Source organism: Heloderma suspectum, chromosome 3 (genome assembly GCF_057233095.1).
Source record: "Heloderma suspectum isolate Gila_16-S chromosome 3, 16-S_ref, whole genome shotgun sequence".
Lineage (NCBI taxonomy): Eukaryota > Metazoa > Chordata > Lepidosauria > Squamata > Helodermatidae > Heloderma > Heloderma suspectum.
The window spans coordinates 232596234-232613444 of record NC_139460.1 but is presented as its reverse complement, the minus strand read 5'-3'; the positions used below and the strand labels follow the sequence as shown (position 1 = coordinate 232613444).

General features: G+C 48.3%; 1 protein-coding gene across 1 annotated transcript; it reads left to right on the top strand.

Annotated features, from left to right (window-relative positions):
* Positions 1 to 5607: 5607 nt before the first annotated feature.
* Positions 5608 to 12449, top strand: LOC146350883 (uncharacterized). Its single transcript, XM_084845656.1, has 3 exons — positions 5608 to 5711; positions 7286 to 8417; positions 8730 to 12449. Exons 1-3 carry the CDS (start codon positions 5608 to 5610, stop codon positions 12336 to 12338), a joined length of 4845 nt encoding a protein of 1614 aa, XP_084701782.1. The 3' UTR covers positions 12339 to 12449.
* The last annotated feature ends 4762 nt before the right edge of the window (positions 12450 to 17211 follow it).

The window sequence follows — 17211 nt, the reverse complement described above, 5'->3', positions numbered from 1 at the left end:
GGGATGGGGTGCCTCCCCCCCGGCCTGAATTTCGGCCGGGAGGTGCAGGTCGCCTCCCTCCTGCCAAGAATTTCGGGGGGAGAACTGGAGTGCCTCCCCCACACTGTGAAGCAAGCTGCAGGACCAGGTAAGGGACTTTCGTCCATCCTTAGCTGTGAACTTAGGGCCTTGAACTTAGTGTGGGCCTGCAGGGCAGAGCGAGGGAATCCCGCCTGTGAGAGCCCCCTCACTACTGCCCTGTAGACTGCCTCGTTCCCCCTGGTCAAGCTCCTCATGACCATCTCGGCACGGTGGCCCTGGAGCAGCATCTGGAGCATCAGCTCAACCCCCTCTCCTGCCAATATGTGAGCCGCCTGGGCGCCATTTCGCTGGCAGGAGAATGACAGTGGGGCAGTTTTGACAAGACCATAGAGCATTCCACCTCCCGTATTTCCTCGCATTGCCTCCTGTCGACGAAGCTCCGTATCTCCGATTCTTCAAAGAAGCTTTTCAGAAAGTGGGGAGGGGGCGGCCACTGTCTCTTGCGCATGCAAAGAAGAGAAGGGCGGGAGCCAATTATGGTTGCTTAAACAGTTTTAATCAGAGAGGAAAAGGCATGAACAAAAATGGGGAAGCAATCAGGGGCGAGCAAAAAACAAGGCAGACATTGAAACCACGAGCCCACAAACTGCCCAAACATGGACGGCCCCAGCGGGATTCCCAGGAGATGTCCGCACACCGCAATCCTCCCCTGTTCTCCCACATGAATTCGCAAAGAGCCCTGCGGACCTCGTTCCCCCACTCATTATACACCTGATCATCATTCACGTAGGGAAGCCCCAGGGTGTTGAACACCACGCAGTTACTGTCCCTGGACTCCTCTGTCAAAGCGGCCCCGTTAGGCTCACATATGTTGTGGAGAATGACACAGGCAGAAATCACTGATGGCACATTTTCCTCCACCACCTCCAGTCATCCCGCAAGACATCTCCACCTTCTCTTCAGCCTGCCAAAAGCACGCTCCACCATGCTTCTAGCTCTGCTGAGGCACTGGTTGAAGTGAGCCTCCTCTGGTGAGAGGTGTCCCCCAAGAGGCTTCATAAGCCAACGTCGCACGGGTAAGCTCCGTTGGCCAGGATCAGTGGAGGGATAAGCACACTGCCCACTCTCCATGTCAGGTTCCCAGGCACAAACTTCCCTGCGTTCATTGCTTCGCACAACGCCGAGTTACAAAAGACGTAGGTGTCGTGGTTTTGGACACTCCACCTGATCTCGACATTGATGAATCTTCCCGCGTGGTCCAATGTGCCTTGCAGAAGCATTGAGTAGTAGTGCTTCCAACTGATAAACTCACTGCCCTGTCTAATTGGGGATATGATCGAGATATGCATCCTGTCTAGGGATGGGGGAGAATTTCTCCCCGAAACTTCGGGGGGCCGAGTGCCAACGCATTCGGCCCCCCAAAATCGGCGGTGAAATTCTCCGCCCCCCCGCACCCCCCGGGATGGGACTTACCTTTCACGAATGTCCCTCTCGGCGGCGGGTCCCGGCAGCGGTTCGTTGGGTCTTCATCAGGGGCGGGGGCGGCAGCTGGTCTTTCAACTGGCTGCCGCCGCCGCCATTACAAGGAAAGTAAAAAAATCCCAACAACCCCGTGATAGGCTACGTAACGATTAACGTAGCCTATCACGGCTAGATCTCCAAAGTCAGCCGTGATAGGCTACGTTAATCGTCACGTAGCCTATCACGGGTGACTTTGAAAAAAAAAAAGCGCGTACGCAAATGGCAGCCCCCATAGGGAGCCACCATTTGCGTTCCTTATTTGGTCCCTGTAGTCTACGTAAAGATTTATGTAGACTACGGCGAAAATAAGGGCAACGCTATTTGCATAGACTACAGGGACCAAATAAGGAACGCAAATGGCAGCTCCCTATGGGGGCCACCATTTGTGTACGTGCTTTTTTTTTTCCAAAGTCACCCATGATAGGCTACGTGACGATTTACATAGCCTATCACGGCTGACTTTGGAAATCTAGCCGTGATAGGCTACGTTAATCGTTACGTAGCCTATCACGGGGGTGTTTTTTTTTTTTTTGCCCGGCCGGGTAGACGGGGCGCTTCTACCCATCCTGAATTTCTCTGGCGAGGGATGGGGCGCCTCCCGCCCGGCCTGAATTTTGGCCGGGTGAGGCGGGGTGCCTCCCCCCCCTCGCATGAACTTCGGGGGGAGAACCGAAGCGCCTCTCCCCCACCGCGAATCAAGCTTCGAGGACAGGTAAGGGACTTTTGTCCATCCCTAATCCTGTCACAAGCCGTGAACGCCCCAGGAAAGCCAAGGGCGGAGAAGCCGAGCATTGCCTGGAGAGACAGGAGAGACCATATTTGGTGGGAGGCAGCCAAAGCATGAGTGGCCATTGCCAAGGAACAGATGCATCCTGCTCGTGCCCCCATCTCCCCACACACTTGCCCAGTCAAGCCCCGTCAAGCACAAAGCACACAGCACCCACCACGAGGGTTGTGTGACGCGCTTCTGACACACACACACGTCCAGGAGGACAGCGATCACCATGAACCGGGGAGTACCTCTCAAAAACTGTGCAGACAAGAACTCATCCCCCGATGTGAACCTTGCCTATATCGTGTTGTAGTGAGCGCAGCTTCGATTCTTCGAAGATGCGAACCCAACCTAATAAAAACCAACACACCCCTGCCCAGATTCTCCAGGTGCCTGCCCAGCCTCTGCCCCCACTCACTGGTCCCCGGACCGTGCTCGAGCCCTTCTCACACTTGGCAAGCAGCCTGCACTCACCCTGGCAGCCTCGTCAAGCTTCGCAGTCACCATTTTCCAAAAAATAAAATGGCGATCACAAAATGTGCATATTTGCATATGCGCACAAATGTGCATTTTCACAAAATGTGAATTTTCACGCATACACAAATATGGAGATTTGCAAAAATGGGAATTTTCACACATATGCAAATGTGTGCATTTTGCAATTGCCATTTTATTTTTCAAAAAATGGTGCCCACAGAACTCTACGAGGCTGCCAGGGTGAGTGTGGGCCACTCAGTCAGTGTGGGAAGGGGGGCTTGGCAAGCGGGGCTTGGGGGTGTGGGCAGGGGGGGTTTCCACCAGATTCCTAGACAGAATTGGGTACCTGCACCGTCCCTACCTAGGGATGTATGAAAGTCACTTACCTTTTCGAAGGGTGACATTCACGGTGGGGGAAGGCGCTCCGTCCCTCCCCCCAAAATTCTCTCCGGCTGGCTCCGCTCTGTGGACATTCCACAGAGCTGCTGGCTGGGGCCACCCGCAGCCGGACATCTGGCCGCTGAGCAGTCTGCAGGGACGCAAATGGCGGTGGCCGTAGCCGCCGCCATTTGCGTCCCTGTATTTTGCCGTGATAGGCTACGTAAATATTTACGAAGCTTATTACGGCAAAAAACCCACAAAACAGCGGACGCAAATGGCGGTAGCTACGGCGGCCGCCATTTGTGTTCCCTTTTTTTGCCATTTTAGCCTACGTAAATATTTACATAGGCTAAAATGGCAAAAAAAAGGGAATGCAAATGGCGGCTTCTGTAGCCACCGCCATTTGCGTTCCTTTAGTTAAGCTGTGATAGGCTACGTAAGTATTTACCCAAGTATTTATGTAGCCTATCATGGCTATGTGGAGGAAGCAAATGGCGGTCACAGACATGGCCGCCATTCGCAAGTCAGCGTGGACGGCAGCAGGTAGGTGCTCCATTCCGGGCCCATTTCGTGGGGCGGGGGGCTTCGTTCCACCATGGATTTCGGGGGGCCAAATGCACTGGCATTCAGCCTCACTGAGATCCATGGCAGAATGCTCTGACATCCCTATCCCTACCTAGAATTAGTGCTATGCTGAACCCTGCCCCCTACTTTTGTGAAATTCTCCTCTCCCTGTGAAAAAGGCATTGCTTTTTTGCAGGGAGGGACAGAATTTAGAAGAATTTTTTTGATGTGGAGGGGGACCACAGTCCTGTTTACCTTTTAAGTGTAGGAGGTGGCTGAGGCTGCCCTGCATCCCCAATGCTATCTCTGATCCAAAATTGGAGATAGCAGCGGAGACGGCAGCTGGTGGGACCTGCCCATGCAGGGAACAGTGGCCACTGTCCCTGGGATGGGGGAGTCAAACCCAGCAGGACACCTGGCATCCCCACTGCTGTCTCCAATTTGAGGTAATCATTGTAGGAATCAGATTTGGCGGCAGCTGGCTTTATTTGTACGCAGTTCAGTTCCACCAATATTTCTCCATGCAGTCCCATCATTGTGGGTGACCAGGAAGGATTGCATGGAGAAAAGCAGTGCCTATTTGTCTGTGTGGCAAGCCCTTCAAAATGTAGGGATGGGGGAGAATTTCTCCCTGAAACTTCAGGGGGCCGAGTGCCAATGCATTCGGCCCCCCAAAATCGGCGGTGAAATTCTCCGCCCCCCCGCCCCCCCGGGATGGGACTTACCTTTAACTAATGTCCCTCCCGGCAGCGGGTCCCGGCGGTGGTTCGGCGGGTCTTCGTCAGGGGCGGGGGCGACAGCCGGTCTTTCGACTGGCTGCCGCCGCCGCCATTACAAGGAAAGTAAAAAACAAAACAAAAGCCCTGATAGGCTACATAACGATTAACATAGACTATCACGGCTAGATCTCCAAAATCAGCCGTGATAGGCTACGTTAATCGTCACGTAGCCTATCACGGGTGACTTTGAAGAAAAAAAAAAGCCCATACGCAAATGGCGGCCCCCATAGGGAGCCGCCATTTGCATTCCTTATTTGGTCCCTGTAGTCTTTGTAAAGATTTACGTAGACTACGGCGAAAATAAGGGAACGCTATTTGCGTTGCCCTTATTTTCGCCATAGGCTACGTAAATCTTTACGTAGACTACAGGGACCAAATAAGGAACGCAAATGGTGGCTCCCTATGGGGGCCGCCATTTGCGTACGCGCTTTTTTTTTTCAAAAGTCACCCGTGATAGGCTACGTAACGATTTACGTAGCCTATCACGGCTGACTTTGGAAATCTAGCTGTGATAGGCTACGTTAATCGTTACGTAGCCTATCACGGGGGTGGTTTTTTTTTTTTTTTTCTCGGCCGGGTAGACGGGGCGCTTCTACCCGGCCTGTATTTTGCCGGCGAGGGATGGGGCGCCTCTCGCCCAGCCTGAATTTCGGCCGGGCGAGGCGGGGTGCCTCCCCCCCTCGCATGAACTTCGGGGGGAGAAGCGAAGCGCCTCTCCCCCACCGCGAAGCAAGCTTCGAGGACAGGTAAGGGACTTTCGTCCATCCCTATCAAAATGTTCTAAAGCAGCTCTGATTCCTAAAAGAAGCTCAGTTCAGGGAGAGGAAATTGTCAGAACTTTCCAAAGAGCATTGCACTTCTTGCTCTGCCAGAGCAGGAGCCCTGATAGTTTTACAACTGCAGTTTCCAAGAAGGAAGGAAAGTGAGAGTAGCTGCAATAACTCGAGCCTTTGAGATAAAACAATATAATTATCAAGGAAAAAACTGAACTGCAAACACGTAACAGGTGCTTTAGGACCTGGGAACAAGTGCCCCTCCTCAGTTCAGTCTCTTCAAAATACCCTTTGGCAAAGTCCCTTTAATGCATGGCAAATGGATAAAGTGTTCCAGATGGGCATCTGTCCTCAGGAGCTTGTGATGAGCCTCTCACTCACGTACAAGACTGTCAATAATGAAAGTTTGCCTGTAGCAGCCATGTAAAAAAATCAGAAATGTCCTTGCTGAGCTGGCATAAGATAGCAGAAGCAGCAATGTGGAAATTCCCCGAATTATTGACAGGACTGGGTCTCTCTGACACTGGCATATCATGTTCCAGTCCTCTGCTTGGCTTGCATATTGCTTGGATACATATCAAGGTCTCATTCTTTGCAAATCATGCCCTATTACCCATTTTCATAGACCTCGCAGTTAGAAACCGTGACAGAAGGGGAGGGGGAAACTGTTTGCTGTCATATCTATAAAAGTCATGTATTACTGTGATTCGGGGCTTCTGGCTCTTTGGAAACGATTCCAGCCTTAAGCCCGCGCGTTAAATAAAGAAGAATCTCTTTTTCCTTCACTCCGTGGTCTCTCTGACTCTGATTTCTGCTACATAAATGGTGCCGTGACTCGGATGTGGCAGGCTCTGAGCCAGACAGGTGGCAGTTGCCTGCTTTTGATCGCCGCACCGGGGAGACGGGCTCGGCGCATGCCTCCCTTTCTTGGCGCCACCGACCTTTTTGTTGGATGAACGGGAGACAGCCTGAGCTGGGACCGCCCGAACGGTAGCGAGCGGCAAGAGAACCTTGGGAAGCGGTGGAAGGAATTTGAGCCCTGCCTGTGAATTCCACATTGGAAGCCTTCAGGAAAAAGGCAAGTATATGGGAAAAAGAGGGCCCCGCCTTTAGGGAGAAAGGCCACTGGGCAGAAAAAAAGAGGGCCCCGCCTTATGAAAAAGGTCAGTGTTGGTGGTATACGTATACAAAAGAACCTACTCCTTGCGGGTAGAAGGGGGGCCTGATCACACCCCCGAGTGGGCGCCAGTACCTAGCACGCCAGTACTCAGTAGGAAGCTGAGGAAGCTGGGGAAGCCGTTTTCCGCTCTGGTAAAAAAGTGGGAAAAGTGGGTGGCAGGGACATATGGAAGCAGTGGAGAGAATGATGATTGTGTGAGTGGCTACTGCGGTTTCTGAAGCATACCGTTGACCGTCCGGGTGCCCAGGCCAGTAGCAAAGTGCGTGGTGTGTAAAATCCTCTTGTGTCGGCCAGTGAGACCCCTTACTCACTGACCAATCCCATTCCCTCATTGTGTCTGTCTTCAATTTAGGAGGGAGGCTATGGGTGGCGGGGGAAGCAAACCTTGCACCCCCTTGGGATGTATGTTAGCAAATTTTAAGAAAGGTTTTAGTGGAGATTATGGGGACCCCCCCATGAATCCTCAACGGTTGCGAACTTTATGTGAAATAGAGTGGCCATCTTTTGGTGTAGGATGGCCTACTGGAGGCTCTTTGGAGCCCAGCAAAATCAGTCGCGTATATGCCATCATAGTTGGGAACCCTGGGCACCCTGATCAATTTCCCTACATAGACTCATGGGATTCCATAGTCCGTGTTTCTCCTCCGTGGCTAAAGAAATGCCTTGAATCCCAAGCAAAAGTTTTGGTGCTCAGAAAAGAAAAATTAGCAAAAAAATTACAGCCAGTGTTAGAAGCCCCGGGTGAAGATCTGGCAGAGCTAACGGCATTTCCACCCGCTTATGCCCCGCTTCCACCCCGGGCCCATGTTACTGTAAGACCGCCTCGTCGAAATCCTGAGTCCCTGCCATCCTCCCCTTTCGGAGGCCCTGCCCCGCGCCTCGACTTGGAGTTGACGCCATCAGTTACAAGCCCCACGGGCAGTAATTCGCCCATTTCAGCTACAGTCCTCAACTCTCAGATATTGCCTGCTGAGGCTTCCATCTCTGCAGGATCGGGAGAGTCCCCTCTTACACCTCAGTCAGCATTAATAAAAGAGGTTGCAGAATTGAGAAGTTGGGTAGAAGAAGTAGTAAAATCAGCAACGGCCCTTACAGAGATGTGCTCACAAGAAGAAGAGGGGTTGAGCCCATCTACGGCTCAGCAGTCAGGGAGTGAAGCCCAGCCTCTGCTTCCTCTGAGGCAGATAACTCAGATGGTGCACAACCCAGATCCCGAGGCGGCAGAGCATTATATCCCCATCCAAGCCTACACTTATGCACCCTTTACAACTTCAGACTTGTTAAACTGGAAGACCCATTATGCTTCATATACCACAAAACCTAATGAGCTAGTGGAACTATGCTCCAGCATTATGGCCTCGCATATGCCTAACTGGCAAGATTGCCAACAGTTGCTTTTGACGTTATTTACCACTGAGGAAAGGCGACGAATCCATCAGCAAATGGAGCAAATCGCCTTAGAAAGAGCCCCAGAAAATTATGTAAATCCCCAAGGATGGATGAGAGAGAGAGTGCCCTTAGAAAATCCCCATTGGGATCCCAACCTACCGGCAGGGTTAGAACGCATCACACAGTACCAAACCTTGCTGTTGCAAGCAATGAGAGCAGGAATGAAAAAGTCTATTAATATGACAAAAGTCTCTGAAGTGCTGCAAGGAGCAACCGAAGCCCCTGGAGAATATTTAGAACGTCTCCTGGATGCGTATCGCCAGTACACCCCTCTCGACCCAGAAGCCCAAGAAAATATGAAAGTGATTAATATGGCTTTTGTAACTCAGAGTTATAAAGATATTCGAAGAAAGCTACAAAAGTTAAATGGTTTTGCTGGGAAAAATTTAACGGAATTATTAGAAGTTGCTCAGAAGGTGTATGTAAACAGGGACCAAGAAGAAAAGAAAGAAAAGGAGAAGAGAATGGTGAAAAAGGCGGAACTGCTTGCTGCAGCACTAGTAGGTCCACAAGATGGAGGACTGGGCGGAGAGCAAAGAGGACGTGGACGAGGGAAGGGGAGAGCAGGAAGAAGAGAATTTTTGAGAAGGAATCAGTGTGCCCAATGTGGACAAGATGGGCATTGGTGGCGTGAGTGTCCAAATGGAACCAATCCGATGTACCAGGCGGAAAATCGAGGGGGCCACCACGGACGAGGGAGGGGACAGCCGCCATGCTGGCAACCAAATAACTGGCAAATGCAAAGAGAATCAACTGGGAATTACGAAGTGAATCCCTTTACGGGAATGGCTGCAACTGAAAGTCTTGAATAGGACAGACCGGGCCCCTTTAATCTTGGCCCCGGGGAGCCCATGGTCACTGCCACTGTGGGGGGCCAAAATATTGATTTTATGATTGACACTGGAGCAGCGTCATCAGTGGTGACCTACCCCGTTGCTCCCCTCACCCATCAAAAAGTGCGGGTGATTGGGGCAACTGGTGCAGTAGAAGAAAAGCATTTGTTGCAGCAACGGACTTGTCGGCTTGGAAGCCACATAGTAGAACATCAGTTTTTATATTTACCTGAATGCCCTATGCCATTGTTGGGACGTGATTTATTGTCAAAGCTGAGGGCCCAAATATCCTTTGAAGAAGATGGAACAACGGCTGTCGCCTTCCGCAGGCCCCAAGAAGGTCAGCTCCTGTCACTCACATATCCACAGGAAGAAGAGTGGAGGCTACATTGGACCATGCCAGTACTTGATGAAGAGCCATGGCAGGCTTTCCATGTGCCTGGAGTGTGGGCTGAAGATAATCCACCAGGAATGGCAAGATGTGTGCCCCCTGTTGTAGTTGAATTAAAACCAGGAGCAATACCAGTGCACGTACGTCAGTATCCACTGCCGCGCCGAGCGGTGCTAGGAATTCAGAAGCACCTAGACCGTCTGTTACAATATGGTATCCTTCGAGAATGTCAGTCTCCATGGAATACCCCCCTTCTGCCAGTCAAGAAACCTGGCAGCATAGAAGATTACCGTCCAGTACAAGATCTCAGACTGGTCAACCAAGCAACTGTGACGATACATCCGGTGGTCCCGAACCCTTATGTCTTGTTGGGATTGATTCCATCTGAAGCAACTCATTTTACTACCTTAGACTTAAAAGATGCTTTTTTTTGTATCCGACTGGCACCTAAGAGCCAAGCTATTTTCGCCTTTCAATGGGAAGATCACATGACTGGGAGGAAGACCCAACTGACCTGGGGCCGTCTTCCCCAAGGTTTCAAAAACTCCCCCACATTATTTGGGACGGCCCTAAGTCAAGACCTCCAAAATTTTCATTCCGAACCCGGGAAAAGAGTTCTATTGCAGTACGTTGATGATTTGCTCTTAGCAGCATCATCAAGACTCGAATGCTGGCAAAGCACCCAAGAACTGTTGCAACTTCTGTGGGAACGAGGATATAAAGTATCCCGGAAAAAGGCACAACTTTGTAAAACCCAGGTACGATATCTAGGGTTCATAGTATCTCAACATCAGCGAGAATTGGGTCCTGAACGGAAAGAGACTGTGTGTGCCCTGCCAGAGCCCACTACTAGGAAGCAGGTGCGGGAGTTCCTTGGGGCTGCAGGGTTTTGTAGAATCTGGATTCCCAACTTTGCTGTAATGAGTAAGCCTCTTTATGAAGCTACCAAAGGTTCAGAGGCAGATCCGTTTCAGTGGGGAGAGCCACAAAAACAAGCTTTCATAGATATTAAGAAAGCATTACTCCAAGCGCCTGCTCTAGGACTTCCTGATGTGGCTAAGCCTTTCCTGTTGTATGTCCATGAACGAGATAATGTAGCTGTAGGGGTGCTGACACAGCAACTTGGATCATGGCAGAGACCTGTTGCATATTTATCCAAGCAGTTGGATGTAGTTGCCAAAGGCTGGCCAGCTTGCCTGAGAGCCATTGCCGCAACCGCCCTCCTGGTTAAAGAGGCAGATAAGTTGTCAATGGGACAAGAACTAACCGTCCGGGTTCCACATGCAGTACTCACGCTAATGGAGTATAAAGGAAATTACTGGTTCACCAACGAGCGCATGACCAAGTACCAAGCTCTGCTCTGTGAAAATCCACGTATCAAGTTAGAGGTGTCATCCAACTTAAATCCAGCCACGTTGCTGCCAATAGAACCAGGAGGTCAGCCTGAACACGATTGCATCAAAACTATGGATGAAGTTTATTCCAGTCGTCCAGACTTGCGTGATAGCCCCTGGCCTCACCCAGACGTCACCTACTTTACTGATGGAAGCAGTTTTGTCCGAGATGGGAAAAGATACGCCGGCTATGCAGTAGTAACTAAAGACAAGGTTATCGAGGCCAATCCTCTGTCTGTGGGAACTTCAGCCCAAAAGGCAGAATTAATTGCCCTAATTCGAGCCCTGACGTTAGCTGCTGGACTCACGGTCAATATTTATACGGACTCTAAGTATGCTTTCACCACCCTCCATGCCCATGGAGCATTGTACCGTGAGAAAGGATTAATAAACTCCACCGGACAAGGTATCAAAAATATAACAGAAATATCGGCTCTATTAGACGTCGTATGGCACCCCAAACGTGTGGCAGTAATACATTGCCGAGGGCATCAAAAGGGAACAAGTGAGGTGGCAGAAGGCAATCGATGGGCAGATCACGTAGCCAAGCAAGTTGCCCTCAGAAAAGAGCACAATAGAGAAAAAATTGAGATGACCATCTCGGAAGCCCCGTTGTTCCAAGTTAACTTGACAGATGTGTATCCAACCTACACTCCAGAAGAAGATCAAATGGCTGTTGAGACCCTGCAAGCTAAGAAAATAGCCCAGAAGTGGTGGGAACTGCCAGATGGACGAATCTATGTGCCACAACGGCTAGCTTGGAGCATTGTCCAGACTGCACACAAAGCTACCCATCTGGGAAAAAGTGCTCTGGCAGCACTACTACAAAAGCAAGTCTACATCAATGGACTACACAGTTATGCCAATTTAGCATCTATGCGATGTGTAGAATGCTCCAGAAATAACCCCAGACAAGGGAAGAAACCCCCTCCTGGCATTCAGCAACTTGGCACTCTTCCTTTTGAGGCCCTAGTTGTTGACTTTACTGAAATGCCTAGGGTAGGCCATTATCGTTATCTACTAGTTTTTGTGTGCACTTACACAGGATGGGTAGAAGCCTATCCTACCCGAACTGAGAAAGCACGTGAAGTTATAAAAGTCTTAATGAAAGACCTAATTCCGAGACACGGATTACCCCTATTTATTGGATCCGATAATGGCCCTGCATTTGTTGACCAAGTGTTGCAAGGAGTTAACCATTTATTAGGCATTCAGTGGAAGCTTCATTGTGCGTACTGTCCGCAAAGTTCTGGACAAGTGGAAAGGATGAATCGGACCCTCAAGACCCACTTAGCCAAGCTGTGTCAGGAAACTCAGCGAAAATGGATAGAGATGCTGCCCTTAGCTCTGTTCAGAATTCGATGCACTCCACACAAAACTACTGGTCTGTCTCCCTTTGAATTAATGTATGGCAGGCCTCCCCAAATTTTGGTAGGATTGAAGGGAGACCTGCAAGAATTGGCTAATGTTAGTTTAACCCAAGAGGTTCAGGCACTGGGCAAAGTTCTTCAAGCCCAGCGTCGGTATATTTTGGAAAATAGACCCCCAATTCCTATTACTGAAATCCATCCTTTCCAGCCGGGAGACGAAGTGTGGGTCAAAGATTGGAAAAATGACCCTTTAACTCCCAGATGGAAAGGACCAAATACTGTTATACTTTCCACCCCTACAGCTGTAAAAGTAGCTGGAGTTAAACCTTGGATACATTGGACGCGAGTCAAGAAAGCAAAAGGGGGGGAGTGGATTGCAAACAGAAATCCTGACAATCCTTTAAAAGTTGTACTGAAAAAGAAAAAGCAGTAAAAGAAGACTCAGGCTAGACCTTACTGGGGACAAACCAGGAACTTGTTCCCCCTGCGTACGGTCAGACCTGCAGCTGGAGAATTGAAGAAGGGGACTAGACCCTACTGCAGCTTGCCAGGTGAATAGCTGCCCTGCGTACGGTCAGATCCCGAAGAAGATAAAACATGTATATTGCAATGTTAGTAGTGATAAGCTGCACCTCCTCAGTATTGTGCGCAAAAGGAGGGCCTGCTTTAGGAGAGGGGAGTATGCCCTTAAGGTTTGCTGATAATTATTGGCTTCACTTAGCTAATATCACTGGAGTAAAGCATTTTTGTTTGCCAGAAGATATACCAGCCAATAGACTCATTAGTTCCTGTTTAATACCTGTTTGTAGGCATCCCGATGAGATTCAAAATGATACTATGTTAAGCCATTACTATATAAATTTGACTTATTCCCAAAATGCAAACTGGGGCGCAGTTACAAAAACTCTGCCTCCTACTGAATTTACTTTACGCACTCCCATTGTAGCCGGTATAAATGCCACTTGTGCTCGTATGATTAATTGTCAAAAATCTTCTGGAAAATGTAAAGCTATCCCTGGACCCCCCTTCCACTGTAACGAAATTCAAAACATATCCTTTAATTATGCACATATACTTCTGCCTCATGGATGGTTTTGGACCTGTGGTTCCCGTACCTGGTCTTTCATCCCTGCCAATTTGTCTGATAACCACCCATGTTGCCTTAGCCGTCTGGTACCAGTCCTTCCCCCATGGCCTGAGAAAATTTGCCAACGACAGCCCCGGGCACTCCAGCTGACTGAGAGCTGTACTAGTCATGTGAGTCTGTACTCTGATTCAGAGAAACTAGCATTAGCAGCATCTCTGGTTGGAGTGCCAGGCCTAGCCCTGGCCGATGGTCTGGAGATTAACAGGTTAGCCTGTAGCTTAGCCAAAAGCATAAATGCCACCTCACGAGCTCTGTCATTATTAAATAAAGAATTACGTGACCTAAGAGGTGCCGTCTTAGAAAACAGAGCTGGTATAGATTATCTTTTCCTTCTCCATCACCTGGGCTGTGAGTCACACCAGAAGCTTTGCTGTTTTAATTTAACTGATAACAGCAACGCTGTAAATGTGCAGATCAATAATCTGCGTAATATAGTAGCAGATATAACAATAGGAAAACATGATTGGCTCGATTGGTTGACCTCTTGGCTTCCAGACCTCAGATGGCTAAAAGCATTGTTCGTTCTAATATTGCCAGTAATAGTGGTAGGAATGCTGTTGTGTTTCTGCATCCCCTGGTTCATGCGTTGCTTGAAACATCAGTTTACTGCCTCGGCCACCAAAACAGCTGCCCGCTATGCTTTAATAGCTCAGCAAGATATACAGTAAAAGTGCTATAGTAATCCTGTGTTATGCATTGCCAACTTCTTGTGTAATTTAATGCTATAATTGTAATAAAATTATGCATCAAAGGGGGGAATGTAGCAGCCATGTAAAAAAATCAGAAATGTCCTTGCTGAGCTGGCATAAGATAGCAGAAGCAGCAATGTGGAAATTCCCCGAATTATTGACAGGACTGGGTCTCTCTGACACTGGCATATCATGTTCCAGTCCTCTGCTTGGCTTGCATATTGCTTGGATACATATCAAGGTCTCATTCTTTGCAAATCATGCCCTATTACCCATTTTCATAGACCTCGCAGTTAGAAACCGTGACAGAAGGGGAGGGGGAAACTGTTTGCTGTCATATCTATAAAAGTCATGTATTACTGTGATTCGGGGCTTCTGGCTCTTTGGAAACGATTCCAGCCTTAAGCCCGCGCGTTAAATAAAGAAGAATCTCTTTTTCCTTCACTCCGTGGTCTCTCTGACTCTGATTTCTGCTACATGCCAACACTTTAAAACAAAACAAAATTAAAACAAAATATGGATATGAAAGTCCAAATTTGGATTTCATTATTTTCTACTTATTCACTTGATGTTCTCCAAAGGAGAGTGAGACAAGATTTGTATTTCTTCATAGGAGATGTCACCTTTTGAATGTTGTGAAGATCTGCTCTAACCTAATAACTTTATGAGCCTTGTTTGTAATTGTCACAGATGAAACAAATGAATCAGTCATGGCCTTTTCAGTTTAATCTAGACTGATGGCAGTGCCTTCTTCCAAGAGACTAGACCTGGAAAGGCACCAGGTTTTGTGAGCATGTCATTGTTGTTCTTGCTGCTTTTAAAGTGGACTTAATGTGTTGTGTATCCAATGGATTGTATCCAATATTAGTCTAAATTAAGTCCCATTCAGTTCAATGGATCTACTCTAAGGAGGACTATACAACCCCATTAAAATATTTTTTTAAAGATTCATCTTTATGTGCCTGCTATAAAGATGTGTTTCCAAATGGAAATGTTGTAAGCTCTAACAACAACAGAATTGTAAAGCCCTAACAAAAGTAGTCTAACACCACCCTCAATGTTCAAAAGAGTTCAAAGAAGGGTTTTTAGTGCGTTCCAGCATAAGCTTTGGGTTTCAGAAACATATTATTTTGTAACAATTCAAAAACACCTTAAAATCTCACCCTTCGCAACTATAACAGGAAAACAGAAGCATCTCCCCATTCCATTTTCTTTTGCAAGCCACCCATGGTTTTTTCTTTTTAAATTTGATGAAGAAACCAAGGGCAGAGTCCAACGGGGTGCTTACGCTCACACCAATTCTCTTATGACCCACCAATTCCGTTGTGCAAGCGGACCCCACTGCGTGCACAATGGTGATTTAGTGCTTGCGGGGCAACCCAAAACAAGCAGAAATGCTGGCTTCTGGAAGGAGGCAAGTTGGCGGAGCTCGCATAAGAGAGCTCAGCTGACCTGCCTCCTTCCGGAAACGAGCATTTCTGCTTGTTTGGGGGCTTCCCCTTGGAAGTGCTCAATCTCCCTTGTGTGAGTAGTGGGTCCTGCTTGTGCAATGGGATTCACTGGACCCACTGCTTGTGGAAGGGCAGAAAAGAATTGGCAGTGGTGTAAGCATCCGGCTAGATTCTGCCCCAAGAGGCTACAACTAAAACATTTAAGGTGAGTGAGCACAACTTGGGCTGGCAGCGCTGGAGTTTGGGCAGCCAGGATAGCAGGGTGCCGGAGGTACAAGTCACTGCAGAGTGGTTCAGGACTTTGCAGCTGTAAAGTGCTTAGTTATGCATAGATTGTGGCTGCCATGTATGCATGACTAAGCATTTTATGGCCGCAATTTGGGTAAAATATGCTAATTATGGCCATAATTTGCCCAAGATACACACATGGCTTACACAATTTACCACGGTTAAAGGCAAAAATTTAGACAAAATCCACAGGGTGGGCCAGGGGCTCCAGAGAAATCTTTTCAGCCCCAAGTTGGCCAGATGTCCTCGTGACAGACATCCCCTGGACCAGACCCAGGGGGATTCGCTCATCCCTAATTTCAGTACATATTTTAAATGCATTTTCTCTCAAAATATGCATTTTAAAAAATATTTTAATATGAGAATTGTACTGGAGCATTTGGAAAGTGCAGAAGTTGCACTTATGTTCTGAGGCATCCACCGGATACTTGTCGTATAATTTAAGTTCCAATCCACATGAATCCAGGAGTCTGGTCAGTTTGTAGTGGAATTTGCAAATACTGAATTCCTCAGACACCCCTATTTAAGTCAGGGATAGCATAATTCTCCGGAGCCTTAAAAACCAGCCTTTGGGGACTTTTAGCCATAAACAGAATTACTTTATTTGTATGCTGCTTTCTTTACCATACACTCTACGCCCAAAGCGTAGATGACACACACACAAAAAACTTAAAGCAAAAGAGTGCAATCCTCTCCATAGCAAAGAACACTCAAAGTAGATACATAATGAAAAACTTCAACATATCAAACTTCAACATTCAAAATATCAAAACCATTGATTAATGAATAATGCCATTGTCAGCCAGAACAAAGTGAAACGGCCTCTGGCAGCAATGATAGAGTGAGGCCTTTTAAAAAGCTTTAGTGGGAGATGGGGCCAGTTGTTAGTCCCAGGTAGTATGGGCAGGGTGAAACAGCCTCTGGGCTAGATAGTAAGCAGCAGGTAGCAGAGCTCGGGTGACTGTGGAAAAAGCAGCAACAGAATAAGCCCTTTTGAAGAGCCGCAGAGACCAGTCCCTGATTTTAGTGGCACTGATGGCAATCAGCAACTAACAAAGCTCTCTCCTCTTTTGCACATACTGGTGAAGCATCTTGGAGCTGGATGAAAAGACGAACAAATACAATTCGAAGGGACAGTGAAAAGCATTGAAAAAATGCTTCTCATTCTAATAGAAATTGTGGAGGGGGGTAGAGAAGGTGTCCACTAGCAGGCAAGAGAAACGCTGCTGCTGCCACCGCTAGAAGTTCCACTGCTGTGAATCAGGCAGTGGTGAAATAAGATGAGCAAGAGGCAGCTCCACCCTCTTTCCTCTGTGACTTTCAGCCCAGTCTGAACGGAGATGAAGCTTTACAACTGTTTTGGTTCAGCTCTGATGGCCTTCCCAGCGGGTAATTTTTTGTTTTGTTTTTAAAATGCCTTTAAAACCTTCTGTGGTCACTTGGTCCTTATAAATGCATCATTACGGGGAGAAATGGCAACCCAAAGTTAATGTCATGTTCATTTCTGATACTATTATCTCTAATGACCAGGATTGCATTTATAAGTCTGCAAACAGTGCAGGGTGGTAAGGCCATTGTTGTAAGTCCTGTTTGGGCACTCACTCCCAACAACTGTAGTTACCAACCACCTGGCAAGCGGGGTGTCTCTAAAGGGAGGCCTGCTTTAAACGTGCAAGCTCCCCTGCTGCCCCGAGTATTGGGAACCTTGGCCCGATCTACACTGCACCTGCC

What these genes read in the sequence shown, in the direction of transcription:
- LOC146350883 (XM_084845656.1), top strand. Translation starts at nt 5,608, where the DNA reads ATGGATAAAGTGTTCCAGATGGGCATCTGTCCTCAGGAGCTTGTGATG. An exon ending in AGTTTGCCTGTAGCAGCCAT is followed by an intron (nt 5,712 to 7,285) that starts GTAAAAAAATCA and finishes TGTTACTGTAAG; the next exon opens with ACCGCCTCGTCGAAATCCTG. An exon ending in AACTGCTTGCTGCAGCACTA is followed by an intron (nt 8,418 to 8,729) that starts GTAGGTCCACAA and finishes AGTCTTGAATAG; the next exon opens with GACAGACCGGGCCCCTTTAA.